General features: G+C 34.6%; 1 protein-coding gene across 3 annotated transcripts in view; it reads right to left on the bottom strand.

Moving 5' to 3' along the window:
* Positions 1-16,745, bottom strand: part of MSR1 (macrophage scavenger receptor 1) — a 76,694-nt gene extending 59,949 nt beyond the window's left edge. For 2 of the 3 annotated variants that reach the window (XM_008063263.2, XM_008063265.2), the window contains exons 1-3: positions 16,513-16,745; positions 3,358-3,464; positions 1,191-1,304 (exon numbers count right to left, since the gene is read on the bottom strand). In XM_008063263.2, coding sequence (XP_008061454.1) covers positions 1,191-1,304; positions 3,358-3,460 — 217 coding nt within the window. In that variant the 5' untranslated portion in view covers positions 3,461-3,464; positions 16,513-16,745. Of the gene's footprint in view, positions 1-1,190; positions 1,305-3,357; positions 3,465-10,736; positions 10,827-16,512 lie in introns of those variants that run through there. The other variant, XM_008063267.2, reaches the window with a different exon arrangement.
* Between the last annotated feature and the right edge of the window lie 1,922 nt (positions 16,746-18,667).

Genomic DNA, 18,667 nt, shown 5'->3' with positions numbered 1-18,667 from the left:
CTAGCTTCATTTACTAAGAAGCCTCAATTTTCTCATGTAAATAATGAGGATAATTATAGTGTCTATTCAGAGGATCATTGTGAAGGTGGATTAAGATAATCTGTGAAAAGTTTATAGCCCAGTGCCTGTACATTGTAAATGCTCAAAAATGAAAGCTACTTTCACAATTGAAGTTGTTTTTACTATCATTCCTTTCTCAGTGGAATTTTGGCTCTGTCTTAGAATACTCCCTTAGACTGCCTGACAGCAAAGGAAGTTTGTCCTGGTACATAGGAACGTTTTTCTTGTTAGGCTGATTAGCATGCATATAAAAATGTATCTTTTCCCCAGCCTATCTCTGGCTAAAGCATATGGCCAGACATTTTTATCTGCCACAGAAAAGAAGAAAGTTACAAGGCATATAAATTTAAATGCCAACCAAAATCCATCAAGTCCATCAGAAATGCTAGTAGGGAAATAATATTTACATATTTGCCCAAGGTATGTACAAGCCATCTACCTATGTATAAACCCTCAAATCTATCTCCAGTTCAAATCAGACTCTCCAAAGAAATATGTACCTAGAAAACATAATTTTCACCCCAAGTAATATGTTCTATTTTTTTTTCTTTGAGAAGATACTGTCAGGTTAAATAATAGACCTATGAAAAATATGATCATATAAACTGTAAAGACTTTACTAAGGTGTAGTCCCATATTTTACAAGATCTTCTCTCATTGAAGCCTGACGGGAATAATTTTTTCTCTTCTCAGTACTAGTAGAAGAGTTTCTCTTGAACAACAGATTTGTCTTTATCTTACAGGCACTGCTAATGTAAATGACTATGTTATATTTTTGAATTAGTAAATAGAATTAGCAAACTTCATCATGAAATTTGTGGCCCACCCTAGAAGTATATAGGACTGTAGATGATAAAATATTTTTTAAATAATCCAATCCTTTTCATCTGACTTTTATAAATCTACATTTTATCTAACTTTTTTTTCTATCTTTTTCTTCTAACTGAATAGCTGTTTGTACTTCGTTTTGCAGAATATATTTTTTAACTTAATACATTTGAAAAACATTTTGAGATATAAAGTTTTTCCGTTACATCTACCAGATGCAAAATATTGAATTCTTCTTTTATTTTTGCAATACATAATTTACAGGGTGAGTTGCTAAGTTTCAGAATTCTGGAATACTTTACCTCCCACTATTGCAATGACAGGTATGAGAACTGCAAACACAAGGAGATAGAGGGCAATCAATGCAGCTTTAAAGGACTTCAACTTCTCTTGAAGAGCAAGGCCGTTCTTAGGATCTAAAAAACAAAAGCCCAACGTGTTAAAAAAAAACTGGCTCTTTTCTTACTTAAATTTTTTTTGCAATTTTCAATCATTATTGTTACTATCAAACCTATTGGATAAAAAGGGCAAAAAATAAAATTAGTACACATTTATCCAATAGGAAATAAAGGGACAGTCACAGGAAAACCTAATACAGGTATCATTATGGACATTTGATTTACTGAACCATTCATTAAACATCTAAGAGAACATTACTCTTCTCCACAAATTGTGCTTATTTAATTTTGGGGGACAGTTGGAGACTGACATATGCAAACATAAACTTTATTCTATGTATTTCACATGAGATTATATTCTGAGTGGCAAAATTTCTCAAATAATTTATATTTTCATATTTTAGAATCAGATAAGAAATATTTATTTTCAATGACTGGTATGCAAAAATAATTTTCTTCTCCAATTCTACTTCAATAGTTTTGTATTTGGATACCTCTCATGATTTGAATACAATGTTAAAAAAATACCAAAAAAAAAAATGAACACAAATGATTCACATTTTGACTGTATTTTAGAATGGATCAATGAAGTTCATCTTCTAGGTATTTCAGAACATATTAATAATAATAACCTTTTAGTCTGATGCATTTATATGAAACAATGATTCATGTAATCGGATGCTAATTATAGTAAAGAGAAGGGGAAATTTAATAAATGAGGAAGACCTTTCTTCAATTAGGTAAGTAAAACCTCCATTAAAAATTTCCTTTCAATGGTCATTGCTTTTATTGCTCAATAAAAAGGAAGCAATTTTGTTTTCACTTTGCAAACTTCTAAATTAAAAACAAAGCTTAGATATTGCTCTATAATGTTCTATCAAGTGTTGGAAGGAAGAGAAATTTTTGAAAAAGGAAAGGAAATAAAAGATTGAAGGAAAAAGAAAATAAATAACCCATAATACAAACAAAATGGGCTATTCCAACTGCAGAATTGACGAAGCCTGAAACCTAGAAGTCATCTTCTCCCTCATCTCTAATTTGTAGTTACAGATTTTGTGTATTCTACTGTTTAAATACTTCTCAAAAGTTTCTGTTGCCTTTTCTCTATTCTCAATGCCTCTGCCCTTCCTGCTCTATCTCTCATCATTTCTATCTATAGTAGCTCTTATTATTACCTTTTTTTACATTTGTCTCATTGGTGCCACATTGTCTCATCCATTGCACAGCACATAACAGCCACCGCACCCTGAGATTGAGATCTATATTCCAGGTTTAACTATGTGGAACTCATGTATGATCCTTTAACATTGCATATTCTGCTTCTTCGAACTGAAATGTCTTTCTGACTCCTCCCTCTCCACACATCCCCTTGGTAATATGATTTCTACTTCAAAACTTAACAGTTATAAGCAGTTCTGTCCTACTGTCTTTGCAGCGATAATCAAGTTAAATGAGTTTATACTGGATTAGGGTAAACTAATCCAATGACTAGTAACTTTATAAGAAGAGAAAAGAGCACACAGTTACACAGGCAAGAAGACCATGTGAAGAAGGAGGAAAAGATTGGAGTGTTGCCTCAACACACCAAGGAACACGAAGAATTGTAAGGAGCCACTAGAAACAGGAAGAGGTATGGATGAATTCTTTTCTAGAACCTTCAAAAGGATACATAGACTTTAGAACTGTGAGAGAATACATTTCTATCATTTTAAGCCACCCAATTTGTGGTAATTTATTACAACAGCCTTAGAAAATGAATATAAGCACCTACCACTCATGATTTTCAAATATTAGTTCAAGTTCATGGTGCTAGGATCATAGTTATTTCCAGGACCTAGTTCTATGACTGGGAAATGAGAGAACTTAATATTGTTGATTAATTTAATTTCATACAATACTTCCTTACTTCAATTTAACCTATTTTCTATTCTGTTGCTAAAGTAGACCTATTTATCAAATAAGTATTGTTTTAACATTCATACACACTTAAGGGAAGTCTCGACTATAATTTTATATATCATCAATAACTCTAAGAACAACCTCCATGGGCATCCTGCTCCCTTCTACTTACTGGGAGGAAGCAAAGTTGTCATTGAGCGAGCATCAAATTTCACAGATTCTGAGCAGCCATCAGAGTCCTCCTGTTGACCAGAAAAGCGATCCCACTGTGCCATACTTCTAGAAAACACATGGAAAAATATATTCATTCTACATGAAATGGCTAGGGCCCTTTTGCATACTGTTTCAGATTAAAATTTATAAATAAAATTTAATTTAGTAAATAAAGAAGTATAATTAGTTAATTGTGTTATATCTATCCTATACAGTAACATATTAAACTCACTAATGATTTTTTGATTGTTTGTTTGATTTTTTTGAGTTAGAGTTTCACTCTGTCACCCAGGCTGGAGTGCAGTGGCATGCTCATGGCCACCATAGCCTCTACCTGCTGTGCTCAGGGGATCCTTCTGCCTCAGCCTTCCAAGTAGCTGGAGCTACAGGTGCATGCCACCATGCTCAACTAATTTTTTAAAAAAAAATTATTGTAGAGACAAGATCTCTCCAAGTTGCCCAGGCTAGTCTTGAACCCCTAGGCTCAGACAATCCTCTTGCCTCCACCTCCCAAAGTGCTGGGATTACAGGTGTGAGCCACCACGCTGGGCTGCCTTTTAATTTTAATATAAAAATGACAGATTTCTGTGGAACCTACTCATGTATCCTTCTATGTAAAAATGTGTATCTGTGTTTGTAGATGTGTTCTTTTTAGTATGAGGAGAGGGGTGGCTTTTCTTTCCTAGCTGAAAAAGAAAATATTTTCCAAGTGACAGAAAATAACAGTTCAGCTGAAGCGATTTCCAAGAGAACAAATAGTTTTGTACATTTTAGAATAAATATTTCCTGTGATCTTTTATCAGAAATTCTGGATTGATTATTTTAAATGGTGCTTGATGAGCCAATTTTTCCTTGCCAAGGCATCTGTTTATCACATTACAAAGATAAAGCAAAGTCTAATCACTAGAGTAGAAAACACAGAAAAAACCTAATAAATCTAATTTTTATTTTATTTCCCTTTTTCTCCCTCTCTCTTTCTCCCCCCCCCCTTACTTTCTTTCCTTCCCACCACTTCCCTCCTTCTCCTCCACACTTTGTCTTTCTCTTTCTTCCTCTTGCTTCTCTCCCTCTTCCCAGGGCTTTTCTTACTGTAGGTTGGGGGCAACACAAATATGTACCTGTATCTTTTTAAGCACAGTCTATATTCTATGACACAATCTATGCCTATGTCTTTCTAACATCTATCAAAATCATTAGAGACTCGATAAAAAGAGAATGATGAGCCTCACCACCAGAGTTTCTGATATTTTGGGTGGGAGTCAAGATTCCAACAAGTTCTTAAGAGATGGTGAAGCTGCTCTGAGGACTCTATTTTAATAAACATTTCCCATAAAAAAATAAATTATATAACTTTTTAAATTGGACACAGTTCAGGTCATTTTATTGATACATTTAACATAAAGCCAACATTCTGTAGATCATTTATTTTCTCTAATGCCAAGTTACTTATTTAGCATAGCACTGTTCTGATTGCACTGGCAGCACCAGTACATCCAACTCCATTTCAGTGTGGGAAATGAGAGCTATTATTCATATGCAAATGTCTATCCTGCTTTGAGGCGTGACAATGAAACGTTGGGATGACTCAACTCCTGTCAATGTTTTTTGTTTTGTTTTTTTGTTGTTGTTGATGTTGTTTTAATATTACTAAGGAGGTTCTTTGTTTGGCAGTTGAAATGACAATCTTGGTATATACACCATTTCTGAGATTTAGTTTCTGTGAATCCTGATCTGTCCAGGGACGGTGTTCTTTAAAGGATTTGACTACTGTGGTGAAAGGGGCTGAAGAGGGAGGTGTAAGACTTAAATCCTCTCTTTTCTCAGGCAAAGGCAAAATAAAAGAAATAAGCTATTATCTGGAAAATGGACTATTGTTAGAACCTAATTTGGATCATTCAGATACAGACTCTCCCCCCATTTCTTTCCTTTTAATTTATACCATATTAGATTTGTATAATTATTTTACTTACCAAGAAAACCAAATAACAAAAAGAAACCTAACAATTTAAAAAACTCATATGACAATAACAGTTAGCTAAACTCATTTTAAAACTATAGTTTAAAGCCTTTAGAACTATGTAGTAAAACATTTTAGCTTTGAACTCCGTTCGTAAAAGATGGATTCACAAAGCACATGATCATATATACCTGGCATGTATAGCCATGCGTCAAGGGAATACGTTCTGAAACATCTGTCATTAAGTGATTTCATCTTGATATGAACATCACAGAGTGTACTTACATAACCCTAGATAGTATACCTACTACATACCTAGGCTATATCGTTCAACCTATGGTTCCAAGTCTACAAACCTGTACAGCATGTTATGTGCTGAATACCGCCGGCAATTGTAATACAGTGGTAACTATTTATCATATCTATACATAGAAAAGCTACAGTAAAAATATGGTATAAAAATAAAAAATGGTACACCTGTGTAAGGTACTTCCTGTGGATGAATGGAGCTCACAAGACTGAAAGTACTCTGGGTGAGTCAGTGAGTGAGTGATCAGTGAATGTGAAGGCCTAGGACATTACTGCATACTACTGTAGACTTTATAAATACTGCACATTTAGGCTATACTAAATTTATTTAAAAATTTTATTTCTTCAACAATAAATTAGCCTAATAAATTAACCTCAGTTTCTGATAAATTTCTTTACTTTATAAGCTTTTTTATAGCCTTTTGACTCTTGAAACAACACTTAAAACACAAACCACATAAATGTACAAAAATATTTATTTCATTGTATCTTTATTCTATAAGCCTTTGTACTTTAAAATTTATTTTATTTTATTTTTTCTTTTAAACTTTTACGTTTAAGACACAAACACGCACATTAGCCCAGGCCTACACAGGATCAAGATCATCCATATCACTGTTTTCCATTTCGACTCCTTGTCCGACTGGAAGGTCTTTAGGGGCAATAACAGGCATGGAGCTGTCAGTTTCTATGGTAACAATGCCTTCATCTGGAGAACTTCCTGAAGGAACTGTTTGAGGCTGCTTTACAGTTAACTTTTTTTTTTAAGTAGGAATACACTCTAACAATAAAAAGTATAGTGTAATAAATACATAAACCAGTAAGATAATTGTTATTATCATCAAATATTATATACTGCAAATAATTGCATGTGCTATACTTTTATGTGACGGGCAGTGCAGTAGGTCTGTTTACACCGGCATCACCACAAACAGGTGAGTAATGTCTTGCACTACAATGTTATGAGCCCTATGATAACTACAATGTCACCAAGCTAATAGAAATTTTTCTGCTCCATTATAATGTTATGGGATCACTGTAGTATATGTAGTCCATCATTGACCAAAATGCTGTTATGCAGTGCATGAATTATAACAGAAATCTTTTCCTTTCAGGTTTCTTCTCCATACGTTTGACTATGGCTTTGATCCTCATATTTGAAATATCCTGATTCCACTTTCAATTAAATACAAAAAAGGAAAAAAATCAGATTATCTACCAGGTAAGAATGCTTATGCAAAAAGGTGAAATCTTTTGAATCTGGTAAGTATCTCTAGAATATGAACTGAGGAGGGACAGTTGGAACCATATCTGTTTTTGTTCACATTATATCACCAGAGTCTCAAGCAACCTAGAACCTAGAATATACTTAATAAATATTTGTGAAATGAATGACCTGATTTTTTGTAAAACGTTAGTCTTGTATATTAGTTTTGATTTTGTCTTTTTAATAAGATGATATTTAGAGAATAATAAGACTATAAAGGTATGCTGCTTCTGATTGAGAAATTCTTGGAAAATAAGTTTTGCCCATAATTCTGATTTTTTTTTTTTTTTTTTTGTATTCTGCATTCTTATTCTTTTAATAGCTTCCTTGGACCTCAACCAAATCTTGAGCTTAAAAAACTATGTTATCCTATGGAGACATGACCTCTCTCTCTATCCTGTTCCTAATCAGCATTTTTTTTTTTATTGTTTCATTTTGTCAGGTCCAATTGGCAACTAAGTTTGGCCACATGCCACTGCAGTTCCCAAAGATATAGTACTAGTCTTTTGGTTAAGACAATTCTTTTTTATTTGAGATGTCTTGCTTGGGCAGGATATCAACCCTGGTTGTCACCCTCTAAATGGCAATAATGTCTCTTAATTACTGTGTCACTGCTTCTCCTGCAAACAATGCCCCATCCCCCAAAACTCCATTCTCATATATTTTCAAACACTCAGTCCTCTTTGAGAACCACTGTTCCACCTGAATCCTAAAATTAGATGGAGAAACAGAAACTATGTCACTTTCTCTGCAATATTTCCTTTGAGCCATCTGGGTAATAACATGCCTTTATTAGTATTTTTTTTTTTTTTTTTTGAGTTGAAGTCTCACTCTGTCGCCCAGACTGCAGTACAGTGGCCGCTCCTGGCCACCGCAGCCTCGACCTGCTGGGCTCCGGTGATCCATCCGCCTCAGCCTTCCAAGTAGCCGGAATTACAGGCATGCACTACCACGCCTGGCTGATTTTTTTGATTTATTGTAGAGATGAGGTCTCACTACCCAGGTGGGTCTCGAACTCATGGGCTCAGGCAATCCACTCACCTCAGCCTCCCAAAGGCGCAGGATTACAGGCTGAGCCACGGAGCCCGGCGCCTTTATTAGTATTAGTACTAGTATTAGTATCAGTATTTTTGAGACAGGGTCTCATTCTGTCACCCAGGCTGGAGAGCAGTGACATAACTCCAGCTCGCTACCCCTTGAATTCCTGGACTCAAGCAGTCCTCCGACCTTATCCTCCCAAGTAGCTGGGACTACAGGCGTGTGCCACAATGCCTAGATTTTTTATTTTATTTTTTGTAGAGTTGAGGTCTCTCTATGTTGCCAAGATTGGTCTTAAACTTCAAGGCTCAAGTGATTCTTCCACCTCAACCTTTCAAAGTACCAGGATTACAAGTATGAGCCACTGTGCCCAGTCATAACATGTCTTTAATAAACATTGACTTCCAGCAATGTTGCAGATTGCTCAAATTATTTTGAGGGATATGTCTCAAATCACTTTCTGTGTTTTCATCCTTTAAATATAAGTATTACCAACCCTTATAAAAGCCTAGATAAATGCTTCTTACAACAAAAAGCAACCACTTTATTATTCTAAAAAGAAGGAAAAAATGATGATTCCAGAACGATAATCTGATGTTCTAATCTTGGCCCCAATAAAGCAGCATAAATGTTATTTTTTAATCCATATGGTTATTATATCGTCATGTTATCGAGTTCTCATTTCAAGTACTATGCACATTGCCAGAATGATAAGGCTAATATGTCTAGAATATTCTCAAACACCAAAGATCTTATGCACTAACGCAGGAGACGGAAATCTTTATAAATAATTACCTGTCAGTGTGATATATATATATATATATATATATATATATATATATATATATATATATACGCACACACATACATAAAAGGCATAGGCATGGTACTAAAGAGAGTGATTGACTTTTTTGGGAAAGTAGGTAGTCAAGGTAGAAACACAGAAAAGATGACAGTTTATCAGTGTTTTGAAAAATGACAGTTTATCAGTGTTTTGAAAAATGAGCAGAAATTTGAGGTAAGATTATTCCAGGATGGAAAACATCATGTTAAAAGGCATGAAGACACAAACAACATGGGACTTAGAGTGGATCAGCATCAAGGAAGCAGGAGTTCTGGGCATAGGGCACAGAGAAGGAAGCTAGAGAGGCATAACTGGTATAATAGCATTCTACTCATCAATTTCTTCTTTCATTTTCCTGAGTGCATACATTTATCTGGCTTTCATACCTATCCCAAATATAATATTAAAGTCACTATCTATATAAATTAAGTAAAAAAATTATTCTTTGCTTTGGCAGTAGTGCCCTGGATTAATATTGCTAGTGACACGATATACATTGTTTGTTAAACATTTTTCCCTTTTTATTTTTATTTGAAATAGAGAAAAAGCTTGATTTTGTTTTTCTTTCCACCTCTAATCTTTGATCTATCTTTTTTCAGCTTATAGAGGTGATAATATTTTATAGATTACTGTATTTTAAACTGTGGTTTATGATGTAGATTTATTTAAACTTGGGGGGGGGACCTCTGGTAAATGTCTCTGAGTGGTTTAGCCTAACTGACCTTATTTGGTCTATATAACACCCCTGACAGGTATAGGGGGACTGGAAGAAAAACAAAAGGTTAAAGTATTTTGAGTGGAATGATGAATGAACAATATTCCCCTCTGGCAACACTGGTGCATCATGGGAAGTGCTGTTTGTTTTCTGGGCAATGTCCAGCAGAGATTTGTTGATCATGAACTGCATGAAATAATGGTATTTTTTTCCCAGAAAAAAAAAAACCATGTTCATTCTAGACAGTGCTATCATAGGATTCTGGCATTTTCTTTTTTTCTTTCTTTTTTTTGTGTGTTTTCTTGTTTTTTTTTTTTTTTTTTTTTTTAGTCTTCATACTCCCTCTGGAAATCTCATCTACTTCCAGGGCATGAACTACTACCTGTATGCTGGCCAAACCAAGATTTCAGTCTTAGAATCAGTTTTTGTTTTAATTAACTAGCTACAAAGGTGCGTCTTCTAACATTTCTTTTTCCAGAATTTTCAATATTGGTATATCATTCATTTATATAATCTATTTATTATTTTAACCCTTATTATTATCATCTATGTATTATGTAGTAGAGAATATGTGATACAGTTAGGTATTACTAGCATAGCACAGTCACTTAAACTGAGTCAGGACTTTATTCTAGATCATTCTCACCTGTAATACCCATATTCCCTTGCACAGCAACTCCTGACCTCCTTGGATCTGTTCCTTCCACTCTATGCCGATGTTTGGATTTCATCTTATTTTTATCAAGCCTAGCCAGGCATCTTTGGTAGTAGCAGTGGGGTAGGATTGAACTCAAGGGAAAATTCAAGGGCATTAAGAAAGAGAAGGAAATTAGTTGCATGAAAAAGTTGCACTTTAACAAAGAATGGGACAAAAAAATCAAAGAGTAGAAAAAATATTGTTTTCAGGAAAAAAGATGAGAGACATAAACTTGAGAAAAAACATTCAGTGGGTGAGTAAAGGAAGAAGACTATGAAAGATAAGGAAGAACTTTTTGACACTGCAGGAGAAAAACAAGAAGTTGTCAGGGTCACATCTCTCAAAACAAAAGAATTTTGAGGCATGCAAGGAATTCATAACCTGCCACATGGAATTCAAGTTGTTTTTCTTGTGCAGTAGAAGCAAAAACAGAATCTTGAGAGATCAATAAATAGTAAATTAATAAAAACGAAAGGCCTTGAGCCTACCCTTGAAATCTGGTCATGTTCGTGGCTTTTTGTTGAGAAGAGAGATACTGATGATTGTCCTGAGATAGTACACTGAAAGGAGTTCTACTTTTTTTTCTAGATATTCTTCCTCATCTCCCCAGCCTCTCAAAATCAGTGGGATCCAGGGTTATATTCTTGTCTGCTTTCCTATATTCACTCCCTTGGTGGTTTCATAAACCTTATTATTTTAATGCAATCTAGAAGGCTGATGACTCTTAGGTTTTTACCTTTGGCCAGACTTCTATCAACTCCAGCCCATATGAGCAACTGCTTAACAACATCTCTACTCAGCTATCTAATGTGGCCCAAACCTAGGGATCTTCTTTGTCCCTCGCCTTTTCTCATCCTCCATATCCAATTCCTTATCAGATCCTCTTGGTTTGTTCTCAAACCCTATGCAGAAGCTATTTCTCATCACCTCCCCAATACCATCCCATCCAAGCCCCCTCACCTTCCTCACCTTGACTATTTTACTAACTCCTTAACTATCACTCCCAGCTTCACTTTTGTACCCTCCATTTCATTTTCCACACAAGCTCCAGAGGGTGGAATTCTCTTTAAAAAGTAAGCCAAAACTGCTGAAAACCCTCAAATACTTTCCGTCTCACCCAGGTGCTGACTAAAATCTCACTCTCAAGATAGAAGACCTTTCTTGGGCATCAGATTTCAACCTACAACCTACTCCTTTTGCTTTCTCTTCTTTTTCCTGGCTTAATCCTCCCACCCCTGCACCCAAGCCCCGAAATATATCACCATCTAATAGAAAATACGTTTTCCTTATTTATATCACCTACTGTCTATCTTCTCTCATCCAAGTCAGATCCATGATACAGGATTTTTATCTGTTTGGTTCAGTGACCGGAGATTCCCTGGAGGTGCTCATTACATACATAATACAATATTTAAAATTACTTTAAATAAATGAAAGGCAAGATTATTTTCAAGATGACTGGTTTTATATCTTGGTTATGCTTCAAGCAAAGTTTGTGTTTCACTAATGTGAGAATTTTAAAAACTCTTCTATTACACGTTGGAATATAAAATGTTTCTCTCTGAATTTCATGTAACAAGCAAACTGAAACACAAAATATTTTAACAATAAATGCCTCAGTGTTGCTACTTTGCCTCAAAAGAATTTATTGTTACAATGATTAGATTATGTCAGTTCTTTATCCTGTACAAACACATGGAGGCTGTCAGCAACTAATGAATATTCATATAATTCAAGTGTACCTTTAAATATCATTTTCAAAGTTAGGAGAAAAGTAACTTCACATAAAGTTTATTTTTCTATCAAATGTTAATGTGTTGATAGAAGATTGTGAAATCTTTTAAGTGTGTATATTCTATTAAAAGCACGTTCTCATGAGAAGTGAAACACATTTCTGTAACATCAGCTTTTCATCAAATGCGTGAAAAGTTTACAGAGGCTGCAACAGAAAAATCATATGAAAGCATTTTAAGGTTTACTTGTCTGAAACCACACACTTTTTTTCTGTTTTCATTATAAAAACATTGTCACAATATTAAAGATAACTTAGGACAAAATTTCTGTCATTCCACCAATCCTAACAGGAAAAATAAAAACCTTAATTTTTCTTAGGACATGTGTTTGTGCAGATGTAGTCATGTTCCCTAGTTGATGTCATCATGACTGTAACATTTGGTATTATGCATTTTCCTTAAAATCATCCTCCTCCCCTTTTTTTTTCTGAGTTGAGGTCTCACTCTCTCACCTAGGTTAGAGAGCAGTGGCAGGATCACAGCTCACTATGACCTCGATTCTTCCACCTCAGTCTTCTGAGTTATTGGGACTACAGGTACATGCCTCCACACCTAGCTAATTTTTTAAATTTTTGTAGAGATGAGGTCTTAAACTCCTGGACTCAAGCAATCCCTCAGCCTCCCAAAGTAGTGAGATTACAAGCATAAGCCAGAAAACCTGGCCCATCTTTGTATTTTTATACTTCAAATGATTTTTTTGTCATGTAAAATGATGAGCTACATAGTAATTCATTAATTAAATGTATCTTATTTTTATAACAATTTTTCTATAATAGAATTTTTTATGTTTAACTTTTCTTTTTTTAGAAGTCGATGTTTCACTACACAAGAAAAAGTGCTCAGCTTCACTAATCATCAGAGAAATCATTTTAAAAAATTAATTAATTTATTTATTTTTGAGTCGGAGTCTCACTCTATCGTCCAGTCTGGAGTGCAGTGGCACGCTCCCGGTCACTGCAGCATCGACCTACTGGGCTCCGGCGATCCCTCCGCCTCAGCCTTCCAAGTAGCTGGAACTACAGGCACGCATTACCACACCTGGCTAATTTTTGGTTTATTGTAGAGAGAAGGTCTCACCAAGTGACCTGGATGGGTCTTGAACCCACGAACTCTGGCAATCCACTCACCTTGGCCTCCCAAAGTGCTGGGATTACAGGCTGAGCCACTGAGTCCACCCTGAATGGCCATCATTAATAAAACAAACAACCACAGATGCTGGCGAGGATGTGGAGAGAAAGGAATGCTTCTACACTGCTGGTGGGAATGCAAACTAGTGCAGCCTCTTTGGAAGACAGTGTGGTGATTTCTGAAAGAACTAGAAATTGATCTTCCAGATGGCCCAGCCATCCCCCTACTGAGAATACACCTGGAAGAACTCAAATCATTCTACCAAAGAGATACCTGCACACTCATGTTTGTTGCAGCTCTATTCATAGTAGCAAAAACATGGAAATTACCATGCTGCCCATTGAAGTTGGACTGGATTAAAAAAATGTGGTACATATACACAATGGAATATTATGCAGCCATAAAGAAGGACAAACAAATGAACTTTGCAGCAACTTCGATGAATTTAGAGTCTTTCATACTCAGTGATCTATCACAGAAACAAAGAACAGAGTACCATATGTTCTCACTTATGAGGGGAACTTGAACTGGGGAGGGGGAGTAGGGGATGGGGTGGGAGTGATTGGTAGTTGAGGGAAACTGTCAAGGGAGGGAGAGGCACATTTTATCAACAAAGGTTCCTGCATAATCAACATTTGTATACCTAACTGAATTGTACCCCATATCTTTAAACTAAAAAACTTTTAAAAAGAATTTTATGTTTCACTAATATAAATATCATCATAATTTAGCTTTATTCTTTCGATATGTTTCTTGAGGATAATTCATCATATTTTGACCTACCAGGCAAAAAGAAAACTAGTTTGAAATTCTTGGTATCATCTGCCTTAGTACTCTTTCAAAAATCAGTAAATTTATAAATTTTCCAATTATATATGAGTATGTCAGTTTTAAACCTAGCTCACCACTATTGGTGAATAAAGTTTATTTTAAAGCCACTTAGATTTTGATAAGAACTAAATGATACTTAAATGTAGCTTCCACTTTCATTTTTTATTAGTGTAGAAGAGCTATTTCTATGTAATTGTTTGTCATTTATTTTTCTCTTGAGTTATTATCTATTTTAATTCACAATTCATTGCTTGTGCATCCCCAGGGGAGCTTTCTTTTAGGGGTGTGTGTGTGTGTGTGTGTGTGTGTGTGTGTGTGTGTGTGTGTGTGAATAAGCTCTTAATATGTTATACATTTTCCATTTTCCTTTGTATATATGAGAGCAGGACCACATAAAAACAAGAATTATATTTTAGAGGGTGGGCCCCATGTAGTACACTTGGAACTTGTTCCTCTATATCAAATGGTCAACCAAAGATTTTATCTGGAAGTTTTGAGAAGGTTGTGTCATAATTTGCAGAAGAAACATCCCAAGTGTGGCAAACGTGACTGGTTCTTCCACTATGACAATGCACCTGCCCACAGTGCACTGAGTATTTAGCAGTTTTCGACCAAAAAAATTGGCATGACCCCAATGCCCCACCCTCCCTATCACCTGATCTCAACCCAGGTGACTTTTTATTTCATTGTTTTTCTGGATGAAAAAGTCCTCAAAGGCAAACGTTTTACCAACGTGGAAGAGGTGAAAAAACAAAACAAAAGAAAAAACAGAAAAAAAACACTAAAAGCCATCAAAATTGATGAGTTCAAAAACTGTTTTGAGCAGTAGAAAAAGCATCTTGCATATTACATCAACCAGAAAGTACTTTGAAGGTAGCTGAAGTTTAAACATGTAAGAATAAATACACAATTTTTTATAAATAAAAATTTTTTTTTCTGGGTCCACCCTCATATGTCGTGTATTTTTTCTTCTAAGATTTTTCCCTATTTAGATTTGTCATCATATTCTGAAGGTCAATTTCATCTTTAACATTTGGAATAAACAGCAACCCTGTAAACTTCTTTATTATTGAAAAATAAAAACATTGAGTTGTTTTTGTAAGAACAGTTGAAACATATATAAAATGAAAGTTGGGTTAATATTATTTGTGAAAACAAAAGCTTTACACTTATGACATCTGACTATAAGAAGAATCCTTATAAGAAATGAAACATCCTTATGGTGCCTGATGCCACTAATACTCATCCTTGGTAGCAAAGAAAACAGAACACCAATTTTTAAATCTGAAATCTAGATTGGATTACTGGCTGGGCGATTATCCAGCTGTGAGACCTGAGGCAAATATTTTAATTTCTTTGAATTGCTGTTTCTTTATATATATATATAAAATATTATTATAATATAAATTTAAAGAATTATTTTAGGACCAAAAATGTTTTTTGTAAATTGCCTAGTACACAGAAAACCATCAATATAGGAAAGACAAGTATTTCAAAATACATTTTAAAATTTAAAATACATTTAAATTTAAAAACATTTTTTTAAAAAATTAACTTTTTAGAATTTTATCTTAATAGTAGCTTCATGAGGTACACGGTAGCGTGTTCTCTACTTGAAATGTTAGAAAACCAAGACCTAAGATGTTTAAATAACTAGTCAATGTTACACAGGTAAAGAGTGGTAGAACTGTGATATGAGCATAGGCAGGCAGTGTACTCCTAGAATATCAACTCCTCTCCATGGCATAAATCTCCTAATCACTGCATACAACATGCTTAAACTCAGCTCAATGACTTTCCTATCACAATTTCTACATCGTCAATGAGATTTATGCTGTGTAAATCTTACCCATTCCTCAAGATTAACCTAACTTCTAGCACCTCCATGAAGATTTATTTAATACTCCTTTCTTCCTTCTAAGTAGTTTTGGCTTCTCCCATATTTCTAAAGTAGTTATCTATAGCAAATTACATTATGCCTTTTGGGTATACACTTTAGACCATGCACTTCCTGAAGCTAGAAAGTGTATTTTATTCTTTTTATTTTTTTCCCTACATCTAGTTCCATGAAGTACATATAGTAGATACCCAGCCAATATTTGCTATATGAGCAAATAAAATAATAAAAGGTATTAAGTTAAAACCAAAAATACTCCATGAAAAGTTAGGAAAGAGAAATAACCAAAATTTGTTAAATCATACTTTCAATAAAGTCAATATTTTCAAAAAGATATACATAATTATATAACAAAAGCTTTTTGTTAGTTCAAACTACTAAGTCTTTAGTGTATTTCATGTTTGTGAACACACATACATTTTTCACTCATGAAAAATTTGCAGAAATCTCTATTTTCTAATCACTGAAAACAACCAAACCAACTTATTGATGATAGACAAAAATAGAATGTATCACTACTAGAATTATTGAAAATATATACAAGAATATCACCTGTCTCATACAAACACACAGAGTAGACACACTCAATAAATAGAAGCAATTTTGGAAAAAGAGAACATTAAAATAAACCTTTTTACCGTTTATCCTAAAGAAGGCAGCACTGATTTATCCACTTCTGTCTCTTTACAATTGAAATCTAAAATCTTTATCTCATAGTATTTCAGCATCTAATACACAAAGAAAGGAAATGACACATTTGTGTGTTGAAAATCCTTCTTGGCAATGTGTTTCAATAGCACTTTCATCAATGCACAGGTTTGCAAAATCTAAATTTGTCAGAAAACTCATTCCTCTTCCCATCTAGACCACTACAAAAGGAAAAGAGAAGTGAAAAGAAAAGAAACAAAGGTTGTTGAAGCAAGGCACAGGATTCATGGCAGATTGAATCTTTCCTTTTTTATGTTATGTATAACTGATATAGCATTAATTAATTTTCATGATCTCTGCTTTCCTGTTATAAGGGAAAGCTCTATGTTTAAGTGATTTGTATTTTCTTTTTCCCCTTTCCTATCTTTTTATCCAAGGCCTCAAATGCAAAACACATGAAGATGATGCCTGCTAAGTAAGTGTAATGTTCCCTTCAGGTGTTTTGCTGTTAACATTATTTATTTTCTGAGTACCTAACTAGTTGTTCATTTTCCCAGGAGTAAAGTGGAGGGAAAGGATCTCAGGCATGGGGTCACAGAAAGGAAATGCCTTATACCTTCTGCCATCCATCAGAGTGCTGTACATTTTATCTCATTTAATTTACTCACATTCAACAAGTTCAAGTATAAAAAGCATTCCATGTTAAATAAACGAGCTAACTTTGACAACTGATACTTCTTGGAGAAAGTGTTCAGTTTATGTTCCATAGGCACGTCTTGGTGCTCTAAACAGGAGGGATAATGCTTCCTAGCAGAAGATGGCCAGAATTGCCACACCCAGAGACAATATCTCTCAGAAGATAATATGCCTGAAAGAAAGAAAGCGCAAACTGTGTAAGGCATTTGAGAGACTCAATTACCCAGTCATCCTTAAGGGAATCTCTAAAACTGATAGTAATACAGGCATTGAAGAAAGCCACACAAGTCCTGACCAGGCAGCTTTAAGACGAGGTAGAATCACAAGTTGATCTAGGCAGGACCGACATGAATTGGCTATTAGCCACAGTGTTTTAAGTTAATCATCCAATTCTTAGTAAAAAGGCACTGGAGACTAACCACAGAACTCGCTCTATTTCCTTTCTAATTAGTTGCATATACATCTCATTTTTAATATGGTGCTTTGGGGGTTTTTACAAAATCTGAAGTTTCAGAACCCCTTTGTATATTGAGCTAAATTTGAACATCCCTGTCAACCCTGTCAATACTATATGATTAGGAAAGTCAGACTCTGGGAATAACAAGCTAAGACACTGGCTTTCCAAAATTCTGTTCTAATGAGGTTTCTTTCTGTCAGGTTGAGCTCCATTTCTAGTATGTCTCTGTAATATTGCTCTGTATATATCTGTACTTCTAGATGCAGAGCTTTTTGTTTGATTATCATAAGTAGAAAAACCTGATATTATCAGTAATATTTTATATCACCTTATATAAACAGAAGTTTCCTATACAAGTATTGTAAAAGTCAAAATATGAAAACAGACAAAAGATAGTGTCAGAACTAGATGGTATCTTCCTTTTATTAAACCTATAAGAATATTCTGTTCACCCACACAATCTTAAATTGATATTGTTACATAAAATTTTACTATTTTTGTAAAATTTTAAAAACAAATGCATTACATATCAAAAATTAGTTAAGAACTATAGACTTATGTAATTTGACCCTAAATTCATGTTTGTGTGTGTGTGTGTGTGTATATATATATATTGCTGTTGTTGTTGTTTGTTTGTTTGTTTGTTTGGAGTCTCACTCTATCTCCCAGCCTGGAGTGCGGTGGCACACTCATGGCCACTGCAGCCTCAACCTGCTGGTCTCAGGCGATCCTCCCACCTCAGCCTTCCAAGTAGCTGGAACTACAGGTGTGTATATTTTAACATATAATAAAATAATATTTTAGCACTTAGTGGTGTGGAGAAATCAATATATTTATTTTCTTTTGAGATATACCGCACTATATCATGCTGTCAGTTTTTAAAAGAAAGTGCATGGAAGATTTCCATTTCCTGCTTTGATGTCTAAAGAGCTTGGGAGTCACCACTCATGCCCCAGCAAAAAACACTAGACAAACTAAAAACAATGACTTGC

This window comes from Carlito syrichta, unplaced genomic scaffold (assembly GCF_000164805.1).
Source record: "Carlito syrichta isolate Samal-C Ts95f unplaced genomic scaffold, Tarsius_syrichta-2.0.1 Scaffold306694, whole genome shotgun sequence".
In the NCBI taxonomy this organism is placed as follows: Eukaryota; Metazoa; Chordata; class Mammalia; order Primates; family Tarsiidae; genus Carlito; species Carlito syrichta.
The sequence above is the reverse complement of the archived record's forward strand: the minus strand, read 5'-3'. Positions and strand labels throughout refer to the sequence as shown.